At 47.4% G+C, this 26,683-nt stretch overlaps 1 protein-coding gene across 2 annotated transcripts in view; it reads left to right on the top strand.

Annotated features, from left to right (window-relative positions):
• CARNMT1 (carnosine N-methyltransferase 1) overlaps window positions 1–26,683 on the top strand; it is a 340,569-nt gene that overhangs the window by 15,428 nt on the left and 298,458 nt on the right. Inside the window, exon 3 of one of the 2 annotated variants that reach the window (XM_069229159.1) lies at window positions 13,376–13,623. In XM_069229159.1, the coding sequence (XP_069085260.1) occupies window positions 13,415–13,623 (209 nt within the window). In that variant the 5' untranslated portion in view covers window positions 13,376–13,414. Of the gene's footprint in view, window positions 1–13,279; window positions 13,624–26,683 lie in introns of those variants that run through there. The other variant, XM_069229170.1, reaches the window with a different exon arrangement.

Here is a 26,683-nt window from a genome sequence, read left to right as displayed (position 1 = left end):
TTGCCCCACAACCAATTCATCCGAACTAGATCTGGTATCATGGCGCAATTTGGTACGCAATTGATACTCTAATACCTTGTCCCTCATCACATTATCACAGACTACACCAAATTTCGCTCTATTCCTTTCCATTAACCACCATGGAACCAACCCGGTGGACGGCTTCCTTCTTCTCAATAACTCAAAAGGTATCTTTCCAGTCACAGAATGTGGCAATGTCCTATAAGACGTGAGCATCTCTCTTATAGCCAGTTTCCAAGGAATACCTGATTTACAAGCCAATTGTATGGTCTCCTTAACCACTCTATTAAAACTTTCAACTTGGCCATTAGAAGAAGGATTATAGAGAGCTACTCTCATGTGTTTAATACCTTTCCTTTCCAGAAATGCAGTCATTCTCTTAGATGTAAACTGTACACCATTATCCGACACAAGTGCTTCAGGAACACCTTCCCTAGCAAATATATTTTCCAAAAATTCAATCACACTTTCAGTAGTAATCTTGCTCACAAATTAAACCTCTGGCCATTTCGAAAAATAGTCAACGAAAACAATAGCATATGCCTCTTTCATAGGTAATGTAGAAAATGGCCCCATAAAGTCAATACCCACTCTCCGCCAAGGTCTATCAGGTAATTCAACTGGTAACAAGGGAGCAGAACACGGTTTCGCACTCTTGTCACTCCGAGCACAAATAGAACAATTTCTCACATATCTGTCAACCATCGCATCCACACCCGGCCACCAGAAAAATTCCTTCACCTGTCTTTTGTTCCTTGACATTCCACCATGACCAACATGACTCCTACTTACAATAATCTCAGGAAGGAGGAATTATTCTGTCGCCCCTTAAAACCACATTGCCTTCTAAGCTCAATTCATCTTTTAGTTTACATAAAGATGCATTCTCACCACGCAAAAATCGCTCACAAGGCCAACCATCGATAATATATTTTCTTACCATTTCCAAATCTTTATCATTCATCATTTCTTCTTCCCATTTGCATTCAGATAACACAATTTGATCAGATGCATCATACGATTCCAAACCTGACAAAACATCCTCATGTGTGTATGCAACATCACACTCAACATCAACACATTTGTGATCAATAGGCAAACGGGATAAACCATCAGCAATATTGTTGTTTCTACCCGGGACATACATTATTTCAAAAAAATACATTTGCAACTTAGAAGCTAGCCTCGCTAATCTTGGTGATAAATTATTTCCACCCCCTGGTTGTAAAATATTGACCAAGGGTTTATGATCTGTACATAGTTTGAATTTCTTCCCCCATACATACATTCGAAACCTTTCAACAGCCCATGAAGCTGCTAACAATTCCTTTTCAATTACAGAGTAATTTCTCTCAGATTGCGTTAATGTACGTGAAGCATAGGCTACAATCCATTTCTCATGTCTATTACTTTGTGATAACACCGCACCAATCCTGTAATTACTAACATCTACTGCAATCACGCAATCTATATTGGTCTCAAAAGGTTTAAGGCATGGAGCTTGAAAGATTTCATGTTTGATAGAATCAAAACATTCCGCTTGTTCCTGCCCCCAAATAAACGGAACATTCTTCTTCAATAATCTTCTTAAGATCTCCACTTTAGTCGCGTAGTTTTCTATAAATCTCAAATAAAATTCGGTAAGTCCCAAAAATGACATTAGTTGTTCTTTGCATTTCGGCTCAGGTGCATCAACAATAGCCTTCACATGACTTACTTTGGGACGAATACCCTCACGGGAAATAATGTGGCCTAAATACTTCACTTGCATTTGACCAAATTTGCATTTATCTTTCCGAACAGTCAATCCATTTTCATTTAGTAACTTCAAAACCTCCATCAACACACTATCATGTTCCGATCTGTCACGCCCATATATCAAAATATCATCCTGAAAAACTTTAGCATTTTGCACCTTGCTAAAAATGTTGTTCATTTCTCTTTGGAAAACAGCAGACGCGCTTGCCGGGCCGAAGGGCATCCTTTTGTATTGAAAAGCACCCTCTGAAGTTATAAATGCTGTAAAATGTTTTGAACCCTCATCTAATTCAATTTGGTGGTAAGCACTAGATAGATCGATGGTAGAAAAAACAGTAGCCTCACATACTGATGATACCAATTCCTGCAAATTTGGTAAGGGAAAAGTATCCACCCAAATACCATCATTCAGAGATCTCAAATCAACACATAATCTTAGCTCCGCAGTGCTCTTAAGGGACAAAACAACCAGAGAAATCCAGTCCGATCTTTCGATTGGTTCAATTATATTCTTTTGACACAAGTCCTTCAGCAAACCCTTAAATTTAGATCTATAATGCACCGGAACATTCCGTAATTTGTGCCTCACTGGACTAGCATTTTCTCTTAATATGATTCTGTGTTTGAAATTCTTCAATTTGCCCAAAGACTTTGAAAAAACTGTTGGATAGCACTCGTCCAGCTCATCATATTGCAGAGCACCTTGGAAATCATAATCCATTACACCATACACAGGAGACATTTTCGTAGAATCAATTTTGATACCCAGCTCCTTAATATGTGGCCTTCTTAAGATTGTCTGACCCTTCTCAACCTTCCCTTACACCGCTTACCCCCAAACTTGTCCTTGCGAGGCCGTGCGTCAAAGTTTCGCACTCACGGTAGGCGTCGCGTCGATTTCTCCTGGAAAGTCGGGCGGCTTTGTCCTTGCGAGGTTGTGCGTCGAAGTCTCGATCGTCCCGAGGGCGTCGCGTCGATCAGCGTCGGTGTGCGGCGTTTTTCTCGCCGCGAAACAAGCTGTGCGTCGAAATTTTCGGCGCACGGAGCGTCCAAGTGAAAGGAAGAAGTCTTTTTGGTCCTGAGACTTCAAGGAACAGGAGGCAAGCTCTATCCAAGCCCTTGGAGAGCACTTTCACAGCCAGACAAGAGTTCAGCAAGGCAGCAGGGCAACAGCAAGACAGCAGTCCTTTGTAGAAAGCAGACAGGTGAGTCCTTTGAGCAGCCAGACAGTTCTTCTTGGCAGGATGTAGTTTCTGGTTCAGGTTTCTTCTCCAGCAAGTGTCTGATGAGGTAGGGCAGAGGCCCTGTTTTATACTAAGTTGTGCCTTTGAAGTGGGGGTGACTTCAAAGAGTCTCTAAGAAATGCACCACGTTCCCTTTCAGCTCAATCCTGTCTGCCAGAGTCCCAGTAGGGGGTGTGGCAGTCCTTTGTGTGAGGGCAGGCCCTCCACCCTCCCAGCCCAGGAAGACCCATTCAAAATGCAGATGTATGCAAGTGAGGCTGAGTACCCTGTGTTTGGGGTGTGTCTGAGTGAATGCACAAGGAGCTGTCAACTAAACCTAGCCAGACGTGGATTGAAGGGCACAACAAGATTTTAGTGCAAAGAAATGCTCACTTTCTAAAAAGTGGCATTTCTAGAATAGTAATATTAAATCCGACTTCACCAGTCAGCAGGATTTTGTATTACCATTCTGGCCATACTAAATATGACCTTCCTGCTCCTTTCAGATCAGCGGCTGCCACTTCAACAGTGTATGAGGGCAGCCCCAATGTTAGCCTATGAAGGGAGCAGGCCTCACAGTAGTGTAAAAACGAATTTAGGAGTTTTACACTACCAGGACATATAACTACACAGGTACATGTCCTGCCTTTTACCTACACAGCACCCTGCTCTAGGGGTTACCTAGGGCACACATTAGGGATGACTTATATGTAGAAAAAGGGGAGTTCTAGGCTTGGCAAGTACTTTTAAATGCCAAGTCGAAGTGGCAGTGAAACTGCACACACAGGCCTTGCAATGGCAGGCCTGAGACAAGGTTAAGGGGCTACTGAGGTGGGTGGCACAACCAGTGCTGCAGGCCCACTAGTAGCATTTAATCTACATGCCCTAGGCACATGTAGTGCACTCTAATAGGGACTTACAGGTAAATTAAATAGTCAATCATGGATAAACCAATCAATAGTACAATTTACACAGAGAGCATATGCACTTTAGCACTGGTTAGCAGTGGTAAAGTGCTCAGAGGTCAAAAGCCAACAACAACAGGTCAGAAAAAATAGGAGGAAGGAGGCAAAAAGTTTGGGGATGTCCCTGTCAAAAAGCCAGGTCCAACATGACCCCCCACCAGCCTAAAGCCAGGGGAGAACAATCACTATCCTGATGTACTTCCCTGTTTGAGGCGACAGAACAAGGACCCAGGCCCACAACAGCAGGGGCATGCTCCAGTTCTTCGCCTTCCTGACTCCAATTGGATCCCTCTGTCCCTACTCTCAGGGCCCACTAAGCCCATCCATGGGGAACCTTTCTCCTTTCCTGCGGATCTCATCTGTGCAGTACCTAACCTTACATTGCTCACAGATGTATCCCAGGAGCAGGATAGTACCACCAGGACCAACCCAGTGGTGTTGCCCATTCTATCCCCGGGGTGTGACACTTGTCCCCTCCCCAGGGATAACTCTGTCCACCCGGACAGCAAGCCACTGTGGTTACTGACAGTTGTCAGGGATGAGAGCCAGGCCCCAGGCCTCTCAAAGCTCTCCCACCACTGTGGCTGTGGAGAGTGGGGGGCGGTAGCCCCAGGTGCTGGGCACCCTTTAACCACTCTCCCTTCCACCAGGTCAGGGATGACAGCCTGAACCGGGTCCTCCCCTCTCGGGCTCTGTACCCTCCCTCCTGGAGCGGTACCCCCAGAGTCCACCATGGTCAGGGTGCTTATAGAAGTCGTCCTGTACCATTCCTCCACCAGTGCAGGTCTGTTAACCTGCAACTGGCCCTCCAACCTGGGGTCTGTACCTTCAGGTTGGACTAGGGCCCGGGGTGAGGCTTCCCTCCCCCTGCCCTCCCTTCTGGGGTCTAGCACCCTCCAACTAGGAGTGGCCTCCTCAGAAGACAATAGGGTAGGGGCACTGTTATCAGTAGCCCCTCTTTCCAGGTCCGGGGGGACACCCTGAACCTGGTCTTCCAGCCCAGGGTCTGTACCCTCAGACTGGATCACTGCCTGGCAAATCAGGACTTTCTGGGAGGCACACCTACCCCCCACCAGGTCAGAGTTTAACCTCTGCACCTGACCATTCAACTCAGAGTCGCCACCCTGAAGTTGAACAATTGCCTGGCACGCCAGGACTTCCTGGAGGGCACACTGATCCTCCACCAGGTCAGAGTTTAACCTCTGCACCTGACCATTCAACTCAGAGTCACCACCCTGAAGTTGAACAATTGCCTGGCGCACCAGGACTTTCTGGGAGGCACACCTACCTCCCACCAGGTCAGAGTTTAACCTCTGAGCCTGGTTCCCCAACCCAGGGTCACCACCCTGAGGTTGGGCAATTGCCTGGCACACCAGGACTTTCTGGGGGGCACACCGACCCCCCACCAGGTCAGAGTTTAACCTCTGAACCCGGTTATCCAACCCAGAGTCAGCACTCTGAGGTGGAACAATTGCCTGGCAGCCAGGACTTTCTGGAGGGCACACTGACCCTCCACCAGGTCAGAGTTTAACCTCTGAACTGGGCCATTCAACTCAGAGTCACCACCCTGAAGTTGAACAATCGCCTGGCACGCCAGGACTTCCTGGAGGGCACACTGACCCTCCACCAGGTCAGAGTTTAACCTCTGAACCTGGTTCTCCAACCTAGGGTCACCATCCTGAGGTTGGACAACTGCCTGGTACACCAGGGCTTTCTGGGGGGCACACCTACCCCCCACCAGGTCAGAGGTTAACCTCTGAACCTGGATATCCAACCCAGAGTCACCACCCTGAGGTTGAACCATTGCCTGGCAGGCCAGGACTTTCAGGGAGGTACACCTACCTCCCACCAGGTCAGAGTTTAACCTCTGAGCCTGGTTCTCCAACCCAGGGTCACCACCCTGAGGTTGAACCATTGCCTGGTATACCAGGACTTTCTGGGGGGCACACCTACCCCCCACCAGGTCAGAGTTTGACCTCTGAACCTGGTTAGCCAACCCAGAGTCACCACCCTGAGGTTGGGCAATTGCCTGGCACCCCAGGACTTTCTGGGGGGCACTCTCACCCCCCACAAGGGACACGCCGTCCCCAAGGGCCACACAAGAGTCTGGTTGGCGCAGGTCTCCCGACCTCTGCCCATCCGGCAGAGTCTGGGTTTCCCCCAAACCAGAAACGGTCTCACCTGGGTCATTCCTGGGGGGCTCTGCTCTCAGAGCTGACCCCTGACTTTCAAGATCCTCCACTGGGGTCTGCCACCCCCTCTCAACCCTATGTCTGGACTTCTGCACCCCCTCACTAGGAGTGGTACTGCCAGACACCAGAACTGTTGGGATGCTGTCTACAGTCATCCCCCCCAGTTCTTCTGACACTGCGGGACTTCCCTCAAAAGGTGGCCCTACGGTACAGGTTAGGCTCTGAGACCTACCTGGGACACTACAATCCTCTCCCACCTCACCTGGTCGGGAACCACTTAGACCACTCCCTTCAGGAGCACCCCCAAATGCCTCTTCAGACTCTCTGGTACTCACCCAAAAGTCTGCCTCCACTGCAAGTTCCCTGGGGTCAGAGAACTCACACTCCACCTGGTGTTGGCGTAGCTCTGGAAAATAAGGACCAGACATATGCTCTCCAGCAATTACATCACTCTGCCCTTCACATGTATTAACCACAGTACCCTTCACCCAACCACCCAGTAACTCAACCTTGGAAAAGCACTCTACTTCACCCTCCTGAGACTGGTGAGACAGTATCTGTCTGTCCCTGACACTCAACCCAAACTCTTCTGGGATGTCTCTACACTCTATATCCAGGACGTCCACCAGGGGGGAACCCTTTTCTCTGTCACTCTCTGCTAGAGTCAGTAAAGTGTCCCTCCCCCCAGTAGGAATATGACTCCCTGTGCCAGTTCCCCAATCCTTCTCAGGGACCCTGTGCATAACGGGAACTACCTCATACCCTTGAACTGCCTGGGGTGTGTCAACTCCCTTCTTCAAGTTGGGCACCACATCTCTGGGCTTGTGCCCTTCTTCAGCAGTACTAGATGCAAGATTTTTGCTGCCACCATCTGAACTGGACTCAGCCCTTCCGGCCTCCAGTTTCAGCTCTTTACAGCTCAGCTCTTGAGCTGCAATCTTTTCTTCTTCCAGGGCTAAGAGACTTGCTGCCTCAGCCTTTTCAAGAAACTCATCTAGCTCTTCCATCCACCGTGCTTGAGCCATGAGCCATTCTTTTTTCACTGGGTCTCTTTCCTCATCTGAGTCGTCTTCCTCCTCATGTGAGTAGTCCTCCTCCTCCTCTGAGGGGTACTTAGTCATTTGGTTTCTTGCTGCCTCTCTCTCTGCCCATCTGTCTTCCTCCCAGACTATGTAGGCATGTAGCATCTCTGCTTTAGTAGATCTCTTTGCTACAGGAAGGCCACATTCTCTGCAAAGCTTCCTTAGGTCAGCCTTAGTGAGGTGGTCAGTAGGCAAAAAGAATAAGTAGGTAAGCGATCCCATTCTGATAGGATCTTACCAGCAAAAACCAAAATCCAAAGTCCAAAATATCAATAGTATATCCAGGGGGACATCAGAGACCAAAAGTCAAAAGAGATGAAAAATCAAGTTGACCTTCAACTGTGGGTAGGTAGTGAAATACTTAGCTACTGTATGTCACTGCACAAACACAAGTCCTATCCTCACCGCTGATCACCAATGTTAGAAATGGGGTTTTTGGTTGACAGTCAGGTTGCCCTCTGTCCAAGCAAGAACCCTCACTCTAGTCAGGGTAAGTCACACACAATCCAAAATCAGCCTGTGCTCACCCTCCGGTAGCTTGGCACGAGCAGTCAGGCTTAACTTAGAAGGCAATGTGTAAAGCATTTGTGCAATAAATCATACAACACCATAGTATAACACCACAAAAATACACCACACAGTGTTTAGAAAAATATAGAATATTTATCTGGGTAATTGTAGGTCAAAACGATCAAAGTTGCAATACGAATTTGTAAAGATATCACTGAAAAGTGATATTAAGTGTCTTTAAGTCTTTAGAATGTAATAAAGTGTCTTTCAAGCACAGAGTACCTGGTTTCTGGTGGGAAATCTCCTCAGAGGGCCACAGGAAAAGAGATGCGTGGAAACAGGGGTGTGTGCGTCGATTTCTCCTCAGCACACACAGACTTGCGTCGTTCTTTTCCACGCGGGGAAGTCGGGCGTCGTTTTCCGGCGCGCAGACAGTCTCTTTTTGTGGATCGCGGGGATTACCAGATGTCCCGGGTCTGTGCGTAGATTCTCCTGCTTATTTTCCGGCTGCGCGTCTTTCTGCGGGGCTGCGCGTCGAAGTTTCGATCTCACGGTAGGCGTCGCGTCGATTTCTCCTTGGAAGTCGGGCGGCGTTGTCCTTGCGAGGCCGTGCGTCGAAATTTTGGTCTCACGGCAGGCGTCGCGTCGATTTCTCCTTGGAAGTCGGGCGGCGTTGTCCTTGCGAGGCCGTGCGTCAAAGTTTCGCACTCACGGTAGGCGTTGCGTCGATTTCTCCTGGAAAGTCGGGCGGCTTTGTCCTTGCGAGGTTGTGCGTCGAAGTCTCGATCGTCCCGAGGGCGTCGCGTCGATCAGCGTCGGTGTGCGGCGTTTTTCTCGCCGCGAAACAAGCTGTGCGTCGAAATTTTCGGCGCACGGAGCGTCCAAGTGAAAGGAAGAAGTCTTTTTGGTCCTGAGACTTCAAGGAACAGGAGGCAAGCTCTATCCAAGCCCTTGGAGAGCACTTTCACAGCCAGACAAGAGTTCAGCAAGGCAGCAGGGCAACAGCAAGACAGCAGTCCTTTGTAGAAAGCAGACAGGTGAGTCCTTTGAGCAGCCAGGCAGTTCTTCTTGGCAGGATGTAGTTTCTGGTTCAGGTTTCTTCTCCAGCAAGTGTCTGATGAGGTAGGGCAGAGGCCCTGTTTTATACTAAGTTGTGCCTTTGAAGTGGGGGTGACTTCAAAGAGTCTCTAAGAAATGCACCACGTTCCTTTTCAGCTCAATCCTGTCTGCCAGAGTCCCAGTAGGGGGTGTGGCAGTCCTTTGTGTGAGGGCAGGCCCTCCACCCTCCCAGCCCAGGAAGACCCATTCAAAATGCAGATGTATGCAAGTGAGGCTGAGTACCCTGTGTTTGGGGTGTGTCTGAGTGAATGCACAAGGAGCTGTCAACTAAACCTAGCCAGACGTGGATTGAAGGGCACAACAAGATTTTAGTGCAAAGAAATGCTCACTTTCTAAAAAGTGGCATTTCTAGAATAGTAATATTAAATCCGACTTCACCAGTCAGCAGGATTTTGTATTACCATTCTGGCCATACTAAATATGACCTTCCTGCTCCTTTCAGATCAGCGGCTGCCACTTCAACAGTTCAACACTTCAACAGTGTATGAGGGCAGCCCCAATGTTAGCCTATGAAGGGAGCAGGCCTCACAGTAGTGTAAAAACGAATTTAGGAGTTTTACACTACCAGGACATATAACTACACAGGTACATGTCCTGCCTTTTACCTACACAGCACCCTGCTCTAGGGGTTACCTAGGGCACACATTAGGGATGACTTATATGTAGAAAAAGGGGAGTTCTAGGCTTGGCAAGTACTTTTAAATGCCAAGTCGAAGTGGCAGTGAAACTGCACACACAGGCCTTGCAATGGCAGGCCTGAGACAAGGTTAAGGGGCTACTGAGGTGGGTGGCACAACCAGTGCTGCAGGCCCACTAGTAGCATTTAATCTACATGCCCTAGGCACATGTAGTGCACTCTAATAGGGACTTACAGGTAAATTAAATAGTCAATCATGGATAAACCAATCAATAGTACAATTTACACAGAGAGCATATGCACTTTAGCACTGGTTAGCAGTGGTAAAGTGCTCAGAGGTCAAAAGCCAACAACAACAGGTCAGAAAAAATAGGAGGAAGGAGGCAAAAAGTTTGGGGATGTCCCTGTCAAAAAGCCAGGTCCAACAACCATCAATGCTCAATTTGCAAGTCGGTAACCCAGAGGATTGCAGTGGTAAAATATTATCGTCTTCGGATGACACACTTAAGACTAAATTCGGAAAATTGGTGGAATCAGAATCCTCTTGAGCTGCAACATAGATCACACCCTTCACATTCATACTGCTCTTACACACCTTGCCAAAATGGCCAATCTTTTTACACAAATTACAAATCTTATTAAGTGCAGGACACTTTTTGGAATTAGCAAGATGATCCCCAGCCCCACATCTATAACAATTTTTCGTATTGTTCTTTATCCATTCACTTTTTTTCTCCATCCCTTTAGATTCTTTTGTCACAGCACTGACAGCAATAGCCTCAGGGTCCAAGTGAGATGTATTTTTCCTCACAGTTCGGATGCATTTTTCAGACACTTCCATCGTACATGCTACATCAATGGCTCCTTTCAACGTCAATTCACTGCCACATGACCATAATTTCTCCTGAATTTTACGAGATTTTGTTTTCATTAGGATTTGATCTCGCAAGACCTGGTCATAAGATATTTGTTAAAAATTGCAAGTAACAGCTAAACCTCTGAGAGCAGCAACAAATTGATCTATAGTCTCATCATCATGCTGTGTTCTGGAGTAAAAATTGTAGCGTTCCAGAACTACATTAATCTTCCTGCCATATCGTTCATGAAGTTTCTTCTTTGCAAGTTGATAAACATCCACATTTCCTACATTTACTATTGGAGGTAAATTCTTAAATTCTCTTAAACCAACCGCACCTAATCTATGTTTCAACAAGGCCAAATGTCTGTCAGGCGTGCATTCTTGATCCTCTAAAACATCCACATAGGCTTCAAATAAGTCAATCCATAACTCCCATTGAATAGGAGGCTCACCAGGCTCCGCAAGAAAAAAAGGTGGAGGTTGGATGCTTGACATTATATTACAGTTTAACAACTAGGAATAATGAAAGGAGGCAGTATGAACGTGAACAGTCTAGAAATACTACTGCCAATAATGTACACTTCGCAAAAATTCATGCAGTATCCTCAAAAATAGCTGCCAATTTTGCCAGCATTAACTGGAAAAAAAAAATACTTCCAAAATGGCCGCCGAAAACACCACTATTGTGTATCATCAGGGTTACGCACTAGATGTTTAAACAATCTCACAAAATAGCAAAGAGATTAAAATTCACTTGCACAGCAGGAACGCGATCCACTGGCAGCGGAGATGCGTCGCTACAAAATCCTCCAATGTTGTATAGAAGACGACTGCTGCCGCTCAAAGAAAAACTTCTTCAGGAACTTCTTCCCGCTCGTCGCCAATGTGAAGAATACGCGGGGACGAATTCCAGGATTCAATTCTTTAATTGGCAAAAGGTACATAAGCGGTATATAAGCGGCAGCAACCGCGATCACGACCGCTCGCCACAACCTCCCGTTACTCCCGAACCGCCACCCACATTCTATCTCCCCCGTCACCACACCGGCGCGCGCACTCTCTACTCCACATTCCAATCCCACACTCACAGGAAAAAAACAGGGCACTTCCCTCATAAGGAGGCAAAGTGTAAAATGGACAATCTAAGGAAGAGGGTGGTTTATGTAAGTCAATAAGTCACCAAACAGAGTGACAAAGTTTCTGGATCAAATCAATAGCATTTCCCTATTCAATCTCTCATGGTCTCCTGCTCCCTAATTCTCTCTCCCTCACTTCCTGGTGACAGGGTTTTTTATCCACTTTTCGTTGTACATCCCCTAAAACTTAATTGGATAGTTGTTGCACCCCACTATCTTTGGCCAATTAAAAAACAGATTATGTCATTAATCTTTCACCCCACATTAGTTCACAGACAGTTTATTGGTCCATATGATTGACGTCTTCAGAAGTAGCACGGTATGATTACATCCTTCTGTGATTATTTGTACATCTTTTGGTCAGTTGCTCCATTGTCTGTACGGGTTTGAGCGACCTTGTACATTACATTAATCGACACTGTTGCATTTTAGTTATTACATTTCTACAAGCAATATGAATTTCATGAGAACGGATCTACTATGGTTACATTCAGCTTCTAGTTTGAAGAAAACAAGAGGTCATGTCCTTTTGCGAGTCAGCATACTGCACGTTTAGAAAAACACATTTAATATGAGAGCCAGGCAGCTAGGCTTCGGCTCATGCTAACTTAAGGCCTACAAGGTTTAATAACAAAACTTTAATAACATAATCATTAATAATTAGAATAAAACTATCCTTTAATATATATTTCAATAACATTAGTCATTAGTCATTTTTATTAGTCCACTCCCCGTGGTCACATTTCAGATGCACGTTTAAGCAAAACCTAGTAATACAGTTTTCTATGCAGCTTTATTGCACATTATTTCATAAACATATCATGTTAATATAGATTATATAAGCTACGCTCTCTCAGGGATAAACACAGAGTCAGAATTTAAAGCGTAACACAGTCTTGGGGTTTATGTAAAAGTCTTTAGTACTTAAAATAATCCTGTTGGGAACATTGGAATAGGAACAGTTTGGGAGTGAACAAAAACAATATAGTTCAAAACGTGCGTACAGTTTGCATGCAGCTCTGTGATGCTGGTCCATAGTTCACTGTGCAGGATGTGAATGTTAACATCTTACGAACTGCAAGTAACAAAAGGATCTGTGTCAAAATTAGTAATACACTGAACTGCCTACCTAACCTACAAATCCGTAATCTGCATGTAACACAATGTGCTTTGTGGCAGGCACATTAACCCTCTGTGCTACCGTATGAATCAAAACATCGACTAGTCAAAACATAGCTCTCTCTAGCAAGTGCATTAACCACCAGTGTTAGGGGTGTATTTGCTATCATCCCCTGAAAATAGCCCTGCACATAAATACCTCTGTAGCTGGTGCCTCGAGATTTATCAAATTCAGCCTGTTTGTGACTAGGTAAATACGCCAGAGGAAAGCTGCTATCATGTTTCTCTTTGTAGTCAATTTGACGCGGCAGAGGTTTATTGTTTAAAAAAAGGCATATGCTGACTGTAAGTCTCCGCCCCCTTTCCCCTGCCACCCCTTACCTACAATTTATGATTTTCCGAAATATTTTTCCAGTTCCAGCACTAAAGCCGCGTCATACGAGGTCTCTAATTTAATTCTATACTTTACTTTTTCATAAGACCTTGAGGCGTTGTTCTGGCCAAACTTAGTCGTCTGTTTGATGCCATGCCATAGATGTGTTGGCGGTCTAGTGTTTCAGATGTCCTGTTAGAGCCAGCCAGAGCACCACGTGTTTTTTGTGTCCTTTATGTGTTGTGTCCCTGTTATCGTGACGTCATTTGAACTTTACTTCCTGTCGCGCGGCCCAATGGCTGCCGAGGCAGCGTGTTGACGTAGATCGTTACCCCGTATGATCTGCAACATGCACTGACGCTTTCCTCTGGTTGGTCTCAGCGGGTGCGGTTGGAGAAGGGTCCGTGCTTGATCCGAGGGATGGCGGAGGCGGCTCAGCATGGCGTCCGCCGGCCCCGGGAAGAGGAGGTGGAACTGTGCACCGCCTCAGGTGGGGGCTGTGGTCAGGAAGAGGAGGAAGTGGAGATATTCTTTTCCACCAAGAGGCGGCTGCAGCAGAGCCCACAGGAGGAGGAGCGGCTGGAGCGCGAGCATTTCTGGAAGATCATAAACACATACCGATACTATGGGTAAGGTAAATCACATAAGTTTACTCTCACTGTGCAGCTCAATAGAAGGTATTTCCGTCAAGTTTACATTTCAACCGTGTGTGACCCGTTTGTATTGTAATTCAGATCATGAGCGACCGTTCCACGTCGTTGGGCGAGATTTTTGTGACACTTTATCACTCCCAGTGGCACGGTTTGCATCCCTGAAATTTCTTTTGGTGAAAAGAGCCAATTGTGTTTAGGAACACAGCTCCACATCCTCTTCACGATAGCGGCTTTAGTGTGCCCATGTTCGAAGTTTCTTATTCCTTCCTAATTTTCCACCTAGGAGTGTGGGAGAGGTGAAGCTAAACAGCAAGAACTTGATGGAAAGCTGCTTGGCAGAGGCAGACTTCCCTTTTCATCTACAGCCCGTTGTCACAACTTCCACATCGCAGCTCTTCAAATACACTGGAGTAAGGGCCCACCTAGACCAGAGTGGGGGGAGGGTAGTTATAGCTTGGCATTCACATAGCCAAGCTTTCTCTGTGTACCCCGAGGTTCTGCTCCAAACGCTTGAGCTACCCTTACCGGACCATGCTTTTTCACCAAAAGACATGAACCACAACCTACTATTATCACTTGATTCATTCTAAAATTACCAACAAATGTGCATTTTGCACCTGTAGGTAGCAACTGAACCCGATGCAAATCTGTACATGCCACGTATCACCACAAAGGAGCACAGAAATCGTGCTCATAACAGCCACAAACGACATACCCATGATCCTGGACAAAGGAGACATAGTAGCCTTCATCTTCTTTGACCTCTCTGCAACATTTGATACTTTACTGTTATTATCTGATGCCTGCAGGAGATTGGAATCTAAGGACCTGCTCTCCACTGAATCTGCTCCTTCCTGACCGGCACAACATAAGCTGTCAGCCTGGCCCCGTTTTCATCGGAACCTCACAAACCTGTCTATGGAGTGCCACAGGACTCGTCTCGGCCCTATCCTCTTCAATGCATATATCATAGCTAGGGTCATCCACACCGGCATCATTAACATACTCTCCTACACTGAGAACATGCAACTCCTACTTCCCCTCTCCGACAAAGACCAACAACACCTGGAACAAGTTCACAGCCTGCATGACCGAAGTCATCAACTGGATGAAATCGACTGTCTCAAGCTAAAGACCGGCAAGACAGAAATGGTGATTTTTGGCAAGAACTCCTCAAAACCGGACTCCACCTGGTAGCAGGATGACCTTGGACCCACCCCCACCCCAGGACCAATGCCAGGACCCTCTGGATCACAACATCAAACTGAACATGACCAGTAAGTCAATGCCATCACTTTATCCTGCTTCCATACCTCCAAGATGCTGAGGAAAATCTTCAAATGTCTCCCAAGCAACACCCAAAAGACTGTCACATTCACCACAGTTTCCATCAAACTGGACAACAACACCCTCTATGCAGAAATCGGCGAGCAACTCACCAGAAGGCTTCAAGCTATCCAGAACTTGTCATTTAGACTCACCCTGAGCCTCTCAAGCATTACCCAGATCACACCACCCCTCACAGAGCTCCACTGGCTCTTGATCTTTAAACTCCTCACTCACACTTACATGGCACTACACAAAATCTGCCCTACCTACGTAAACCGGGAAATCTCCTTCCACAAACCCTCCAGACACCTCCACTGAGTGGAAGTCGTACTCACACACATTCCACATATAGAAACTAATCCAGCAGCTGGGCATTCTACTAGAGCCTCCTCCTCTTCTTGATCTTACACGCCGCTGAAGACCCAACTCTTAGTTGGGTGATAATGTGCTCTTCAAGTCCACATAACACAACAAAGGAGAAACAAGGGAACAGAGATGTATGTTGGCATTTACTATGCATGTGCTCCAGTGTTAAGGGAAACTAAACGGTAGTGTTGCAGTTTTACCAATTCTCAGTGTCAATTTCTGCACAGTCTTCAAGGCAATAAAGCAAAGCTGGGGGCATCTGTTACTTTCCAATCAATTTTTCACAGTTTGCTAAATGTAGATGTGAATGTTTTGGTAACATTCCCTTAGAGTCCAGGGACCCTAGTATTCTTCTTCCAAGCAGTATGAGCCTATAGTTCAGAGATATTGTCATCAAGAGATATGAACTTAAAGACTGCACCTCTACACAACGTTCTTATCAAATTATCCACCTGTGCTGCATTCAGTGGGTGTTGACTGGCACCATAAAGCCAGTAAAAAAACAAAAAAAACAAAAAACTATAAATGCCTATATTTGCCAGAATTAGGAGGTGTAAGGAGATCAACCACCTCCACCCATTTACTCTCTTGTGAGAGCCATAGAAGACACATGCCACCTTTTTTCTAAATTAACATTTTATGGAGTTTGAATATGACAATTACATCAACTGATTTATAAATTCCTTCAGTCACACTTCTTGTAAAGTAATGGGTTCACACATTTGCAATGGAGAGTCTTATCTAATATAGGTCTATAGTAACATCCTTACCTTTATTCTCTCAAACACTCTCGCAGTATGGTCCATTTATATCATACATGATGTAGCAGTCTGTTTCTAACACAGAGTGCAATGCCGTAATAGCTTATGCCCTTTCTTCAGACAAATAAAGGAAGTGCTGTGTGATGGTGGAGATAATGCCCAAGTGCTTCATCCCACATAGGTTTTGAACATAAAGGTTTCCAAATCTTACAAAATTACCTATTTATCTATGCCAAAGTGTGTGTAATATTCTCTAAAACAGGCTTCTGCCATAGTTTGTGAAACTAGTACACAATGTTTAGATATTCGTTGGACCTGGCCCTTTTTGCAGGGTTATCCCCAAACATGTTGCCTTCCTCCTATTTTTTTCTGACCTGTTTTTGTTGGATTTATGACTCGGGGCACTTTACCACTGCTGACCAGTGTTAAAGTTCAAGTACTCTCTCTCTGTCCAGATTGTATTGGTGATTGGTTTACCCTTGATTGGCATATTTAATTTACTAGTAAGTCCCTAGTATGGTGCACCATGTGTGCCCAGGACCTATAAATCAAATGCTACTAGTGGGACTGCAGCACTGATTTTGCCACCCAGGTGAGTAGCCCTGTAAACATGTCTCATATCTGGTGCTGCAGTATCTGTGTGGGCTGTTCTAAAATGCTGTTTTGACCTGGCAAGTGCTCCCACTTGCCAGGCCCAAACCTGCCCTTTCACTACATGTAAGTCACCTCTAAGATAGGCCCAAGGCGGCCCCATTGGCAGGGTGCAGTGTAGGGCATGTACTGGTGTGGTTTAAATGTTCTGATAGTGAAATACTGCTAAATTAGTTTTTCACTATTGCAAGGTCTATCACTCCCATAGAGTAACACGGGGACTGCCTTGAAATATCTTTTAACTGTAATTTCCCATTGTGTGCAGATAAAGATATGGAGTTTGGGGTCTCTGAACTTACAATTTAAAAATACATACTTTGGTGAAATTGGTTTTTGGATTATAAGTTTGAAAATGCCACTTTTAGAAAGTGGACATTTTCTTGCTTAACCATTCTGTGCCTTTGCCTGTCTGCTAAATACACGTCTGGGTCAGGATGACACTTGGGCTGTTTTTGCATTCACTCTAGACAGTCACATAAAGGGAGCTGAGGTGTGCTTTGCATATCCCGATGGTCTTTCACCTGGCTGGTGGTTCTTCCTGAGCTATAGTGGTGTGAGGAGCTGACACTTGCACCTAAATAGGAATGTGCCTGTCCTCACTCAAAGCACTCTTCAACCCCCTGGAATGTGTCTAGGGCCAGGGCAGGGAAAGGTAGGGTCTTGTGCACTACAAAAACTTATCTTTGAAGTTTGCCTACTTCAAACACACAAAAATGGGTATAAGTACTGGACGTCTGACACCACATAGTTAGAACACTTCTGGACTGAGGACATTCTGCTCAGAAGAAGAGCTGGATGCTGTACGAGGGACTGCCACTCTGTCTGTTGCTTTGTTGTGCAGGCCTGCTACTTGCTGCTCCTGTCATGGGAGTGAAAGGACTGGACTTTGCTTTCTACATCCTGCTTCCCAAGGTTTTCCAAGGGCTTGAACTGAGCTTACCTCCTGTTAAGAAGTCTCACGGCCATCAAAGACTTTACTTGCTGAGAGTCCTGACTTGCCAAGTGGTGTCAAATTCAGTTTCTGGGCTCTTGGAAGTGAGTTCTGGTGCAGCCAAGAAGAAACCAAGCACACCAACTCCATAGAGACTTGGGAACCGATGCAGCTCTCCTACTCTGCACCAATGCCTGCACTGGAACTGTGACCCCCGGTTAGTGCAATGATTGCGACCTGCAACACAGGCCTGGCGTTGCCACATTGTCTCCAAAGTCCTGCCACAGTGTGAGTACTGTGTGCTGTGTCGCCGACGTCCCAGACACCCAACTCCGACGCAGCACTGGTGGTCCTGTGGTGTGATTGTGACACTACAAAGTCAATTTCTGGCATCTTGACCTGCTGGATTAATTGACCACTGCCTTGTTGTAAGGAACCAACATCTCGCCAACAATGCCACATCACCTCCCCTGTCTAGCAGTAAGGAATCAACACGGCACCGGCTCCAGCCAGGTTTCACCTCCCCGACTTCGTGCAATGTCTTTGTTTCCTCACCATTTTCCAAGGTACTGTAACCGGGGCCGTGCAACTCAGTGACTGGCCAGCACTCCCTCGTGCGTGGCGTCGGACTGTTGGAAACAACTCTGTCAAGACACCATGATGGCCCCAGTTGGAGCTATTGTGTTTCTAATCGCTATACCGGTATTTAATTTTTGAAAAACCATATCTTTGCTTGTGCATGTTGAATTTTTGTTGTTTTTTGTTCTTGTTTTACTCAAATATTGGCTATTTATCCAAACTGGTGTGGAGTATTTTAGCGGTGTTTTCACTGCATTACTTTGTGTCTGTGGACAAATACTTTACATATTGCTTCTGAGATAAGCCTGACTGCTCGCGTAAAGCTACCAAGGGGGTGAGCAGGGGTTATCTTAGCTGTGTGACTCCCTTACCCTGACTAGAGTGAGGGTCCCGACTTGGACAGGGTGCAAACCATTGCCAACTAGAGACCCGATTTCTAACAGTATTTATTTGTGGTAAAAAAAGATAATTTTTTTTGATAAATACATTTTATTGATTTTGCATGAAAACAATAATGAATACAAATCAACATGATGCCAACGGGCATTTAAACAACGGTGGTCGAATCCTAGGTCCCCCCCACACCTTGTTGATAAATATAATATACAATCTAGAAACCTAAAAGCCTGCTGTGCCCTCCCACCTCCCCCATATCTTGTTATGTTTATTTAAGCAACCTCTGGCCTCATATATAAGTTTCTCTCGCTGCGCACACCAATCCACCCCGTCTCCATTTAGTCAGTGAGGGTGCATTCTTGGCCCCCTCCTCTGCCCAGGTTTCCCATCAGAGCCTTGGCTTCCATGGGACTATGCTCGGGTATGGTGTCCCCTGCCTGTACGTGGACTAGTAGGGCATGACGCAACTGAAGATACCGGTGGAACTGCCTTGTTCAAAGCGTATTGTTTCTGGAGGTCCTGAAAGGATCGCATATGTGACCCTTCCCAGATATCACCCAGAGTGGAGATACCTATGTTGTCCCAGTTCTGAAAGCCCTCCAGGCCTGCCACATGTACCAGCTGCCTCCCGTGCCATAGGTGGGTCTGTTGGGTAAGACGTCCCCACCACCCGTCACTTTCTGAGCCGTCCGCCATCCCTGTAGTACCACTTTGGTCACGTCTGGGGTATCTCGGGGGATCGGATTCCCATATAGGGCGCCGAAGATCCGTGGGTAGCCCATTGTCTGTAGTTCTAGTTGGTATGCGGGGTCTGACCATCCACCTCCCACCCAGTCATTAATTACGAGTATATGCATCGCTAGATAGTAGTATTGGATATTGGACATGCTCAAGCCCCCGTCGTATATGTCCCTCTGACATGTTTTAAGCGACAATCATGCGCGAGTTCCGCCCCATATGAATTGGCGTGCTAAGGAGTCCATCTCCCTGAACCATTTCGTGGGGACGGGAAGTGGGAAATTCTGCAGGAGGTATAGGAGCCTGGGGAGGATCATCATCTTGAACAGCGCTATTCTAACAAGTAGATTCAGGGGAAGCACCTTCCAGCGCAGGAGGTCGAACTTGATTTTCTTTGTTAGTGGCGTGATATTCAGTTCCCACACTAACTCAGGAAGAAGTGAAATATGTATTCCTAGGTATTTGAAGCTGTTTCTACGAACAGGGATGTTTCGTTGCCAGTCTATACAGTCGCGGGAGCGGTGTAGGGGAATTAGCAGGGACTTGGCCGGGTTCAGGGTTAGTCCTGAGGCTTCTGCAAAAAGTCTCAGGATCTCTAGGACGCGTTGGCCGCTTTTGGGTGGGTTAGAGATATACAGGAGAACATCGTCTGCGTATAATGCCACTCGGTCCTCCAAACCGACGGGCCAGTGCCAGCCCTCAATCAGTGCGTCGCTTCTCAGTAGTATCGCCAAGGGTTCTATTACTAGCGCAAAAAGTAGAGGGGATAACGGGCATCCCTGTCGAGTTCCACAGCCAATGGGGAACGGGTCGGAGACTACTCCATTCACCCGGACTCGGGCAGTCGGGTTAGAGTATAGGAGTTTCACTAGTCCTCGGAATCTAGGTCCGAGCCCATTTTTATGCAGGACCTGTTCGAGGTAAGACCAATCCACCGTGTCAAAGGCCTTTTCAAAATCAAGTAGAAGTAGTGGCAAGTATTTGTGTGACAGAGTTTTGTGGTGCGCCAGATGTAACCGCCTGATGCAGTGCCTAGTACTACGGGTAGGCATGAAGCCACATTGGTCAGGGTGAACCAGAGTGGGCATTACCTCCTTTAGTCTGGAGGCAAGGATCGAGGAGAGTACCTTAATTTCAACATTTAGGAGCGAGATGGGCCGGTACGCTGAGCAGTGTCGTGATGGGAGCTGGGTTTTGGGGATCACCACAATTGTCGCTTGATCAATCTCAGTGGGGAAGCGGCCTTGGTTTTCAGCTTCATGGTACATGTTAAGTAGGTGGGGACCCAGGATGTCACTGCATTTACTATATAGTTCTGCTGGGAAGCCGTCTGGGCCTGGGGTTTTGCCCGTTGCCAGGCTTGCTATTGCCCTGCTGATCTCTGCCAGGCTAATGGCCTCCTCCAGTCTATTTCTCGCCTCTGGGGACACCCTAGGAAGGGTAATATCGTTTAGTAGTGGGGTCTCTCTCTCAATGGCGGGGCGCGGGTGTTTGGCATATAGACGTGTATAGTAGGAGGCGAAACTATGTGCAATTTCTGCAGATGTTTTAACAAGGGAGCCCGAGTCCTCTAGGATCTCGGGTATAATTCTGTTGGCCATGGGGCGGGTGGCTAGCCAGTGCAGCAGTTTCCCACTTTTATCCCCCCATCCATATATTCGGACTGCTGAGGCTCTCCACATGTGTTTGGCCGACTCCAGCATCATATGTTTGATATCCTCTCTCACTCTAGTCAGTCGCCTCATGGTAGAGGCCAATGCCAAGTTTACATGCTGGCGTTCCAGTCTTAGGGCCTCGGTTTCCATTTCAGAGATCTGGGAGTTCTGGTCTCGCTCACGGGACCGAAGGATGTGTTTGACGTGTCCTCTAAGAGTAGCCTTACAAGCGGCCCATATTATTCCCGGGGATTGAATCAAGCCTACGTTAAAATCAAAATATTGACTGAGGTGATTCCTGAGCTCCTGCGTGTAATCTTTATCCTGTAGGTGCCAAGCGTTCAGGCGCCGCATAGGCCGCCTGGTGGGGTCTACTCCGCCTAGTTGGATACGTACTGGCGCATGATCTGAGACCCCTCGAGGGAGAATCTCTGCCCCCGCGACGTTTAAGAAGTCCAGGGCGGGCATAAACACAAGATCTATTCTGGATTGCGTCTGGTGGGCAGCCGACGTGTGTGTGTACTGGCGTTCTCTGGGGTGCCAGGTGCGCCACAGCTCGCACAGGCCGAGGCTCTCCACCCAATTGCTTAGGGTTGAAGCCCTCTTAGATCTATTGGTGGTGATTTCCCCAGATACGTCCAGAGTTGGGTCAAGAACCGCGTTGAAGTCGCCTCCCAGTAGGGTGATCCCTTGGGGAAGTCCTGAAGTCACTCGGTGGAGCGAAAGTAGGAAGGCGTCAAGCCCCGCTGGAGGAGCATAGGCGCATACAAGGTTTAACGGGTGCCCCTGAAGAGTCCCTGTGACTACTACGAATCTACCCTGTGGGTCGGACTGCGTGGCTGTGATCACCATGGGTAAAGATCGGTGGAATAGGATGGCCACCCCCCTAGAGCCTCTGGAGAATCCTGCGTGATATACTCTATCATATCCTCCTCGCGCAAGCATAGGGCATCTGGACCCAAGGAGGTGGGTCTCCTGGAGGAGGACCACGGAGTGGGAATATCTACGGAGAGTGTGGAATACTGCTGACCTCTTGATCTTATCTAATAGGCCATTTACATTCCAGGAAAGGACTTGGGTCATCGAGGGCCAAGCGTGAGGTGTGCAGGTCAGGGATGTGGAATTCCTATCGCCCGACGCCCGGGACATCTTGTTTGGGGTCAAGGGCTACAAGTTTTTATGTTCACTTTGTCCTTGGGACAAGTAGGCCCAACCCCCTGCAGCACAAACCCTTTGGCTGCCTGATTACAGAGAGTGGAACTCTCTGCAGTTGAGTTAATGTGTTTCCAAAAGATAATGCTGTTCGAACTTGTATTTATGGTTCATTATTTGAAAGTCTTCATTATTAGGGTGAGTGCTGTAAATAAATGTTTTAAGGTCACACTTCACTACTGACGTTGGTTCCAGTATACACATGTTTGAAAAGTTTAGGCTATGAGGCTAAGTTTAATGCTCCCAGAATGCTCTCTGATTATATGCAAATGAAGTGTCATTTAGTAAAATGTGTTGATGCATGCTAGTATTTCCCAAAAATATTTCTAATGGAAAATCAGTGTAACCATTTTCAACACGATTATGGGAAGCATGAAAATAAACAAACACTGACAAAGCCAACTGATCTGACATATTTGTATGAGTCTTTTAGTTTCATCAATGCGTGTCTTGTTTTGACATGGCTTTTGTAACACTTTATTGTTGTGGGAGCTACCAGGCCCTCAACATTGTAACAAACACTGGCAAACCCCCCCCAAAAAGTTTTTGAACTCTCTAAAAGCACACCAGCGGCATAACAAAGGCCCCGCAGCCGCCCTCCAGGGGGCCCCTTCAGCACAGCACCTACCCTGAGTGAGTCTGGAGAGGGGGCTCCTCCATGTTCTTTACAAAGGGGCACCCTCCAGTTTAGTTACGTCACTGATTGCCACTGTAGTTCCTGACACTGAACAAAACTACTTTGTGTGGCAATATGCTCCTTGTGGAAGAGCAGAATGCGATCACTCACAGTAAAGCCGGCCGAAAGAGAGAGAAATAGAAGTTTAATAAAAACAAAATGTCTTTGTTAACACCAGACCTAATTAGGGACCAAGACCCACATGTAGGTAGCTTTTTGCATGTCGCAAACAGCGACTTTCGCTGTTTGCGACATGCAAAAAGCACACTGTGATGCACAAACCCAGTTTTGCAATTCGGTAACCTGGTTACCGAATCGCAAAACGGGTTTGCGACTCGCAATTAGTAAGGGGTGTTCCCTTCCTAATTGCGACTCGCAGTGCAATGTAGGATTGTTTTGTGACCGCGAACGCGGGTGCAAACCAATCTCAGTTTGCACCCATTTCAAATGGGTGCTAACACTTTCGCAAAAGGGAAGGGACCCCTTCCCCATTGTGAATGTCACTGTAAACATTTTTTCTTTTTATCATTTTTCCTGTGGACCACTGCCTGCTCTGAAAAAATGAAACGAAAACGTTTCATGTTTCATTTTTGTTATGCATCTCGTTTTCCTTTAGGGAAAACGGGCTGCATTACAAAAAAAAAAACTGCTTTATTGAAAAGCAGTCACAGACATGGTGGTCTGCTGTCTCCAGCAGGCCACCATCCCTGTGAGGGCCGCCATTCGCGAGGGGGTCGCAAATTGCGACCCACCTCATGATTATTCATGAGGTGGGCATTTGCGAAGCCCTTGCGAATCACAGATGGTGTCAGGGACACCATCCTACATTCGGATTTGCGACTCGCAATTTGCAGGTCGCAAATCTGAACCTACCTACATGTGGCCCCAAAGAAAGTCACAAAAGTGCACCCATGGTATATGTTGTACCCTATAAAATATTTGTGAACTGTATTTTAGCATGGGTAAATACGATGTGTAGATTTGCTCATGTAAAAATCTATTGAGCATTTGCAAGTTCATTTTCCCTCCAGCCACTTTCTTCCCAACCCTGGAAGAAGTTCTAATTCTGCCATTGTCAGGAGTAAATGTCCAACCTTTCTTATTATGGGAAAATATTAGAGAGAAGCTGGTAAAAATCTTTAAAACATGCAGGTTAGTAGGTTTGCAGACTCAAAGGCATTCCAGCCCTAGAACTATTGCTTACTGCTTCCTCCAGCCCCAGTATGCAGATCTGCAGAAAGGTGGCAAAATAAGGAAATTGTTACAGTAGGGATTGAAACTGCAAGTATTTAAGCCCTACTATGGTAGTAGCCCTGGCATAATCAGAGAGGCTATTATCAGAGCACTTACATAATGAGATTGCTGCCATAATTTGTCGCCACACTACATGGCACCAAAGGGACAAGTAGATCTTTTTACAGGACAAGTAGATTTGAGAAGCAACCTGTCCACTGGACAAGTAGATATTTTAATAAATTCCACACCCCTGCAGGTGTTATGCAAGGTTTAGTGTGCGGGTGTAGACCTAGGGACGACCATTTCAAACAATTTGGTGAAATCTTAAAATTACAAACCAGGCTGACTAACTCGTAGCCCTTTAAACCCAAATCAAACTCCCCCCCCCTCCCCATACTCCCACCCTGGAAGCATCTGTCGCCCAAAAACCCAACCAGAACCAGACAGCCAGCATAGCTGTCGTTGGGGTGGAGTGGTGGACCCCTCCTTTCTTTCGGATCAGTTGCAATTAGCTGTCGCAAATCGAGCATTCGACGGCATACTTTAGAAAGTCTCCGATGTCGTCAATGGCAGTCCCTCCGGGGCTTGCCTGAGCATATGAAGCGCGGCCAGTCTCCCCCGCGTCCAACGAGGGGGCTGCACATGTCCCGTCAGCCGAGCACCGGAGATTGACTTAGGCGACCGTCTTCTGCCGCTTGGGCCGGTGTCTGAGGCCCCGGAAGAGCGTCTGTTGTGTTCTTAGTCTGTGGGCCTGAGTCTTGGGCCACCTCACCGTCCGCAGGACGGTTCAGGTCTTTCCGCCTACCTCTCCGGGATCTGGTGCGCCGCCGGCTCCTCCGGGGCCCCTCTGAAGAGGAGGGTTCGATTCAAGGGGTTTTCCCGGTAGCCCCTGGGGGACCTCTTCGGGCCCCGATGCCCTCCTCCGTCAGCCAGTCCCACGCCTCCTCAGGTGATTCGAAGAAGTATGCTTTCCCAGCCATGAGAACTTTGAGGCGTGCAGGGAAGAGGAGCATGTACGAAAGTTGCATTGCCCTGAGTTTTTGTTTGACAAGCTCATACGACCTGCGGCGGGTTTGGACCTCTCTGGTGTAGTCCGGAAAAATTAGGATTTTGTGATTTTCCCATTGAAGATCTTCCAACCTCCTCGCTTCTTTAAGGATATTGTCTCTGTCCTTAAAATTAAGAAATCGAGCGATCATTGGGTGCTTCGGGCCGCCCGGAGGGGGGCGAGGTGCGAGCGCCCTGTGGGCTCGTTCAACTGCGAACAGGGGCGAGAGAGATTGGTCCGGCATCCACGTTTTGATCCATCTCTCTAGGAACTCAGAGGCCTTGTCATCCTCTATACCCTCGGGGAAGCCGATAAAGCGTAAGTAGTTGCGTCTTGCCCGGTTTTCAGCATCCTCTGCCCGGCGGTGAAGCTCGTTGGTTCGGGTCTGTAGCTGGGCCACTTTGGTTTTGAGGTCAGACAAATCGCTATCATTCTGAGAGACTCTGGATTCCACCTCAGTGATTCGGTTTACTGCATTTCTAAGGTCTTGTCTGTGGCCCATATCCACGCGTACTTCTCCGATTTTGGTTTCTACGGCTACCTGCGATGATTGGATAGCTTGGAGAATGGCGCTCACTCCGTCCGGGGTCGGACCCCCGCTGGCAGTGTCTCCCCCTTCCCGTTGGCCCGTCGTCGTCGTGAACTGATCGATTTTATTTATTTATTATTATTTTTTTTTTTTTGAATTTTTTTTTGTTGGGAGGGTGGAGGCTGTTTGTTCATCTTGTCCTTTCCCATCGTGGCGCCCGGAGTGGGGGCCGAGTGTGTCACACTCTCCGTATTATGTTTTCAAGCCCAGGTTTTCAGTTTGGTTTCAGGTGTCTTGGACCAGGGAAGGTATCGCCGCGCTGCTCCGCGCAGGGACGGTGGGGTGTCACTGTCTCATGGGAGTCCTCCGGACTTTTTTACTCTTTCTTGGGCCCTGTGGAGGCATCTCTTGCCGGTACCGTTGAAAGACCTGGTCGTTGGCTCCCATCCGGTAGCTCCCCTCCTCGCACCCTCTGCTTAGATGGGAGGGACTCGCTATAGATCCGGGCCCAAGTTCCCTCACACCTAGGATCTGGTATTTCAGTGGAGGGTCCCGTCTCGCCACACGTTGGCCTCTGATTCCCCGATCTGTCTCGATATGGATCAATTGTCTATAATTCGAGGCCTTAAATTTCAGACTGATCTGGGATGTGTTCCTCCACTTCTCGGATCCTGGTCTGCTCCCAGCTCTTGTTATGGGCCTTGGCGAACTCCCTCTGGGTGAAGACTCGAGTGGGAGCCGGAGGCGGGCCTTTGCGTGTCCCCTTCACTGCGACAACGACAGGAGAGGGGGGTATCACAACTCGTCGACCCCCTCTCCTTCCTCCTCCTCCTCTCCTGGGCCCCTGAATTGTGTCTTCGTCCTCCCGGGCGGACCCGCCCGACCCCCAGCCGGGTCTTGATCCCCGCACGGCCCCAGCCCCTATCTCG

The sequence above is a fragment of the Pleurodeles waltl genome, chromosome 1_1 (genome assembly GCF_031143425.1).
Source record: "Pleurodeles waltl isolate 20211129_DDA chromosome 1_1, aPleWal1.hap1.20221129, whole genome shotgun sequence".
Classification (NCBI taxonomy): domain Eukaryota; kingdom Metazoa; phylum Chordata; class Amphibia; order Caudata; family Salamandridae; genus Pleurodeles; species Pleurodeles waltl.
Note: the sequence above shows the minus strand (reverse complement) of the source record. Positions and strands in the feature narration are given on the sequence as shown.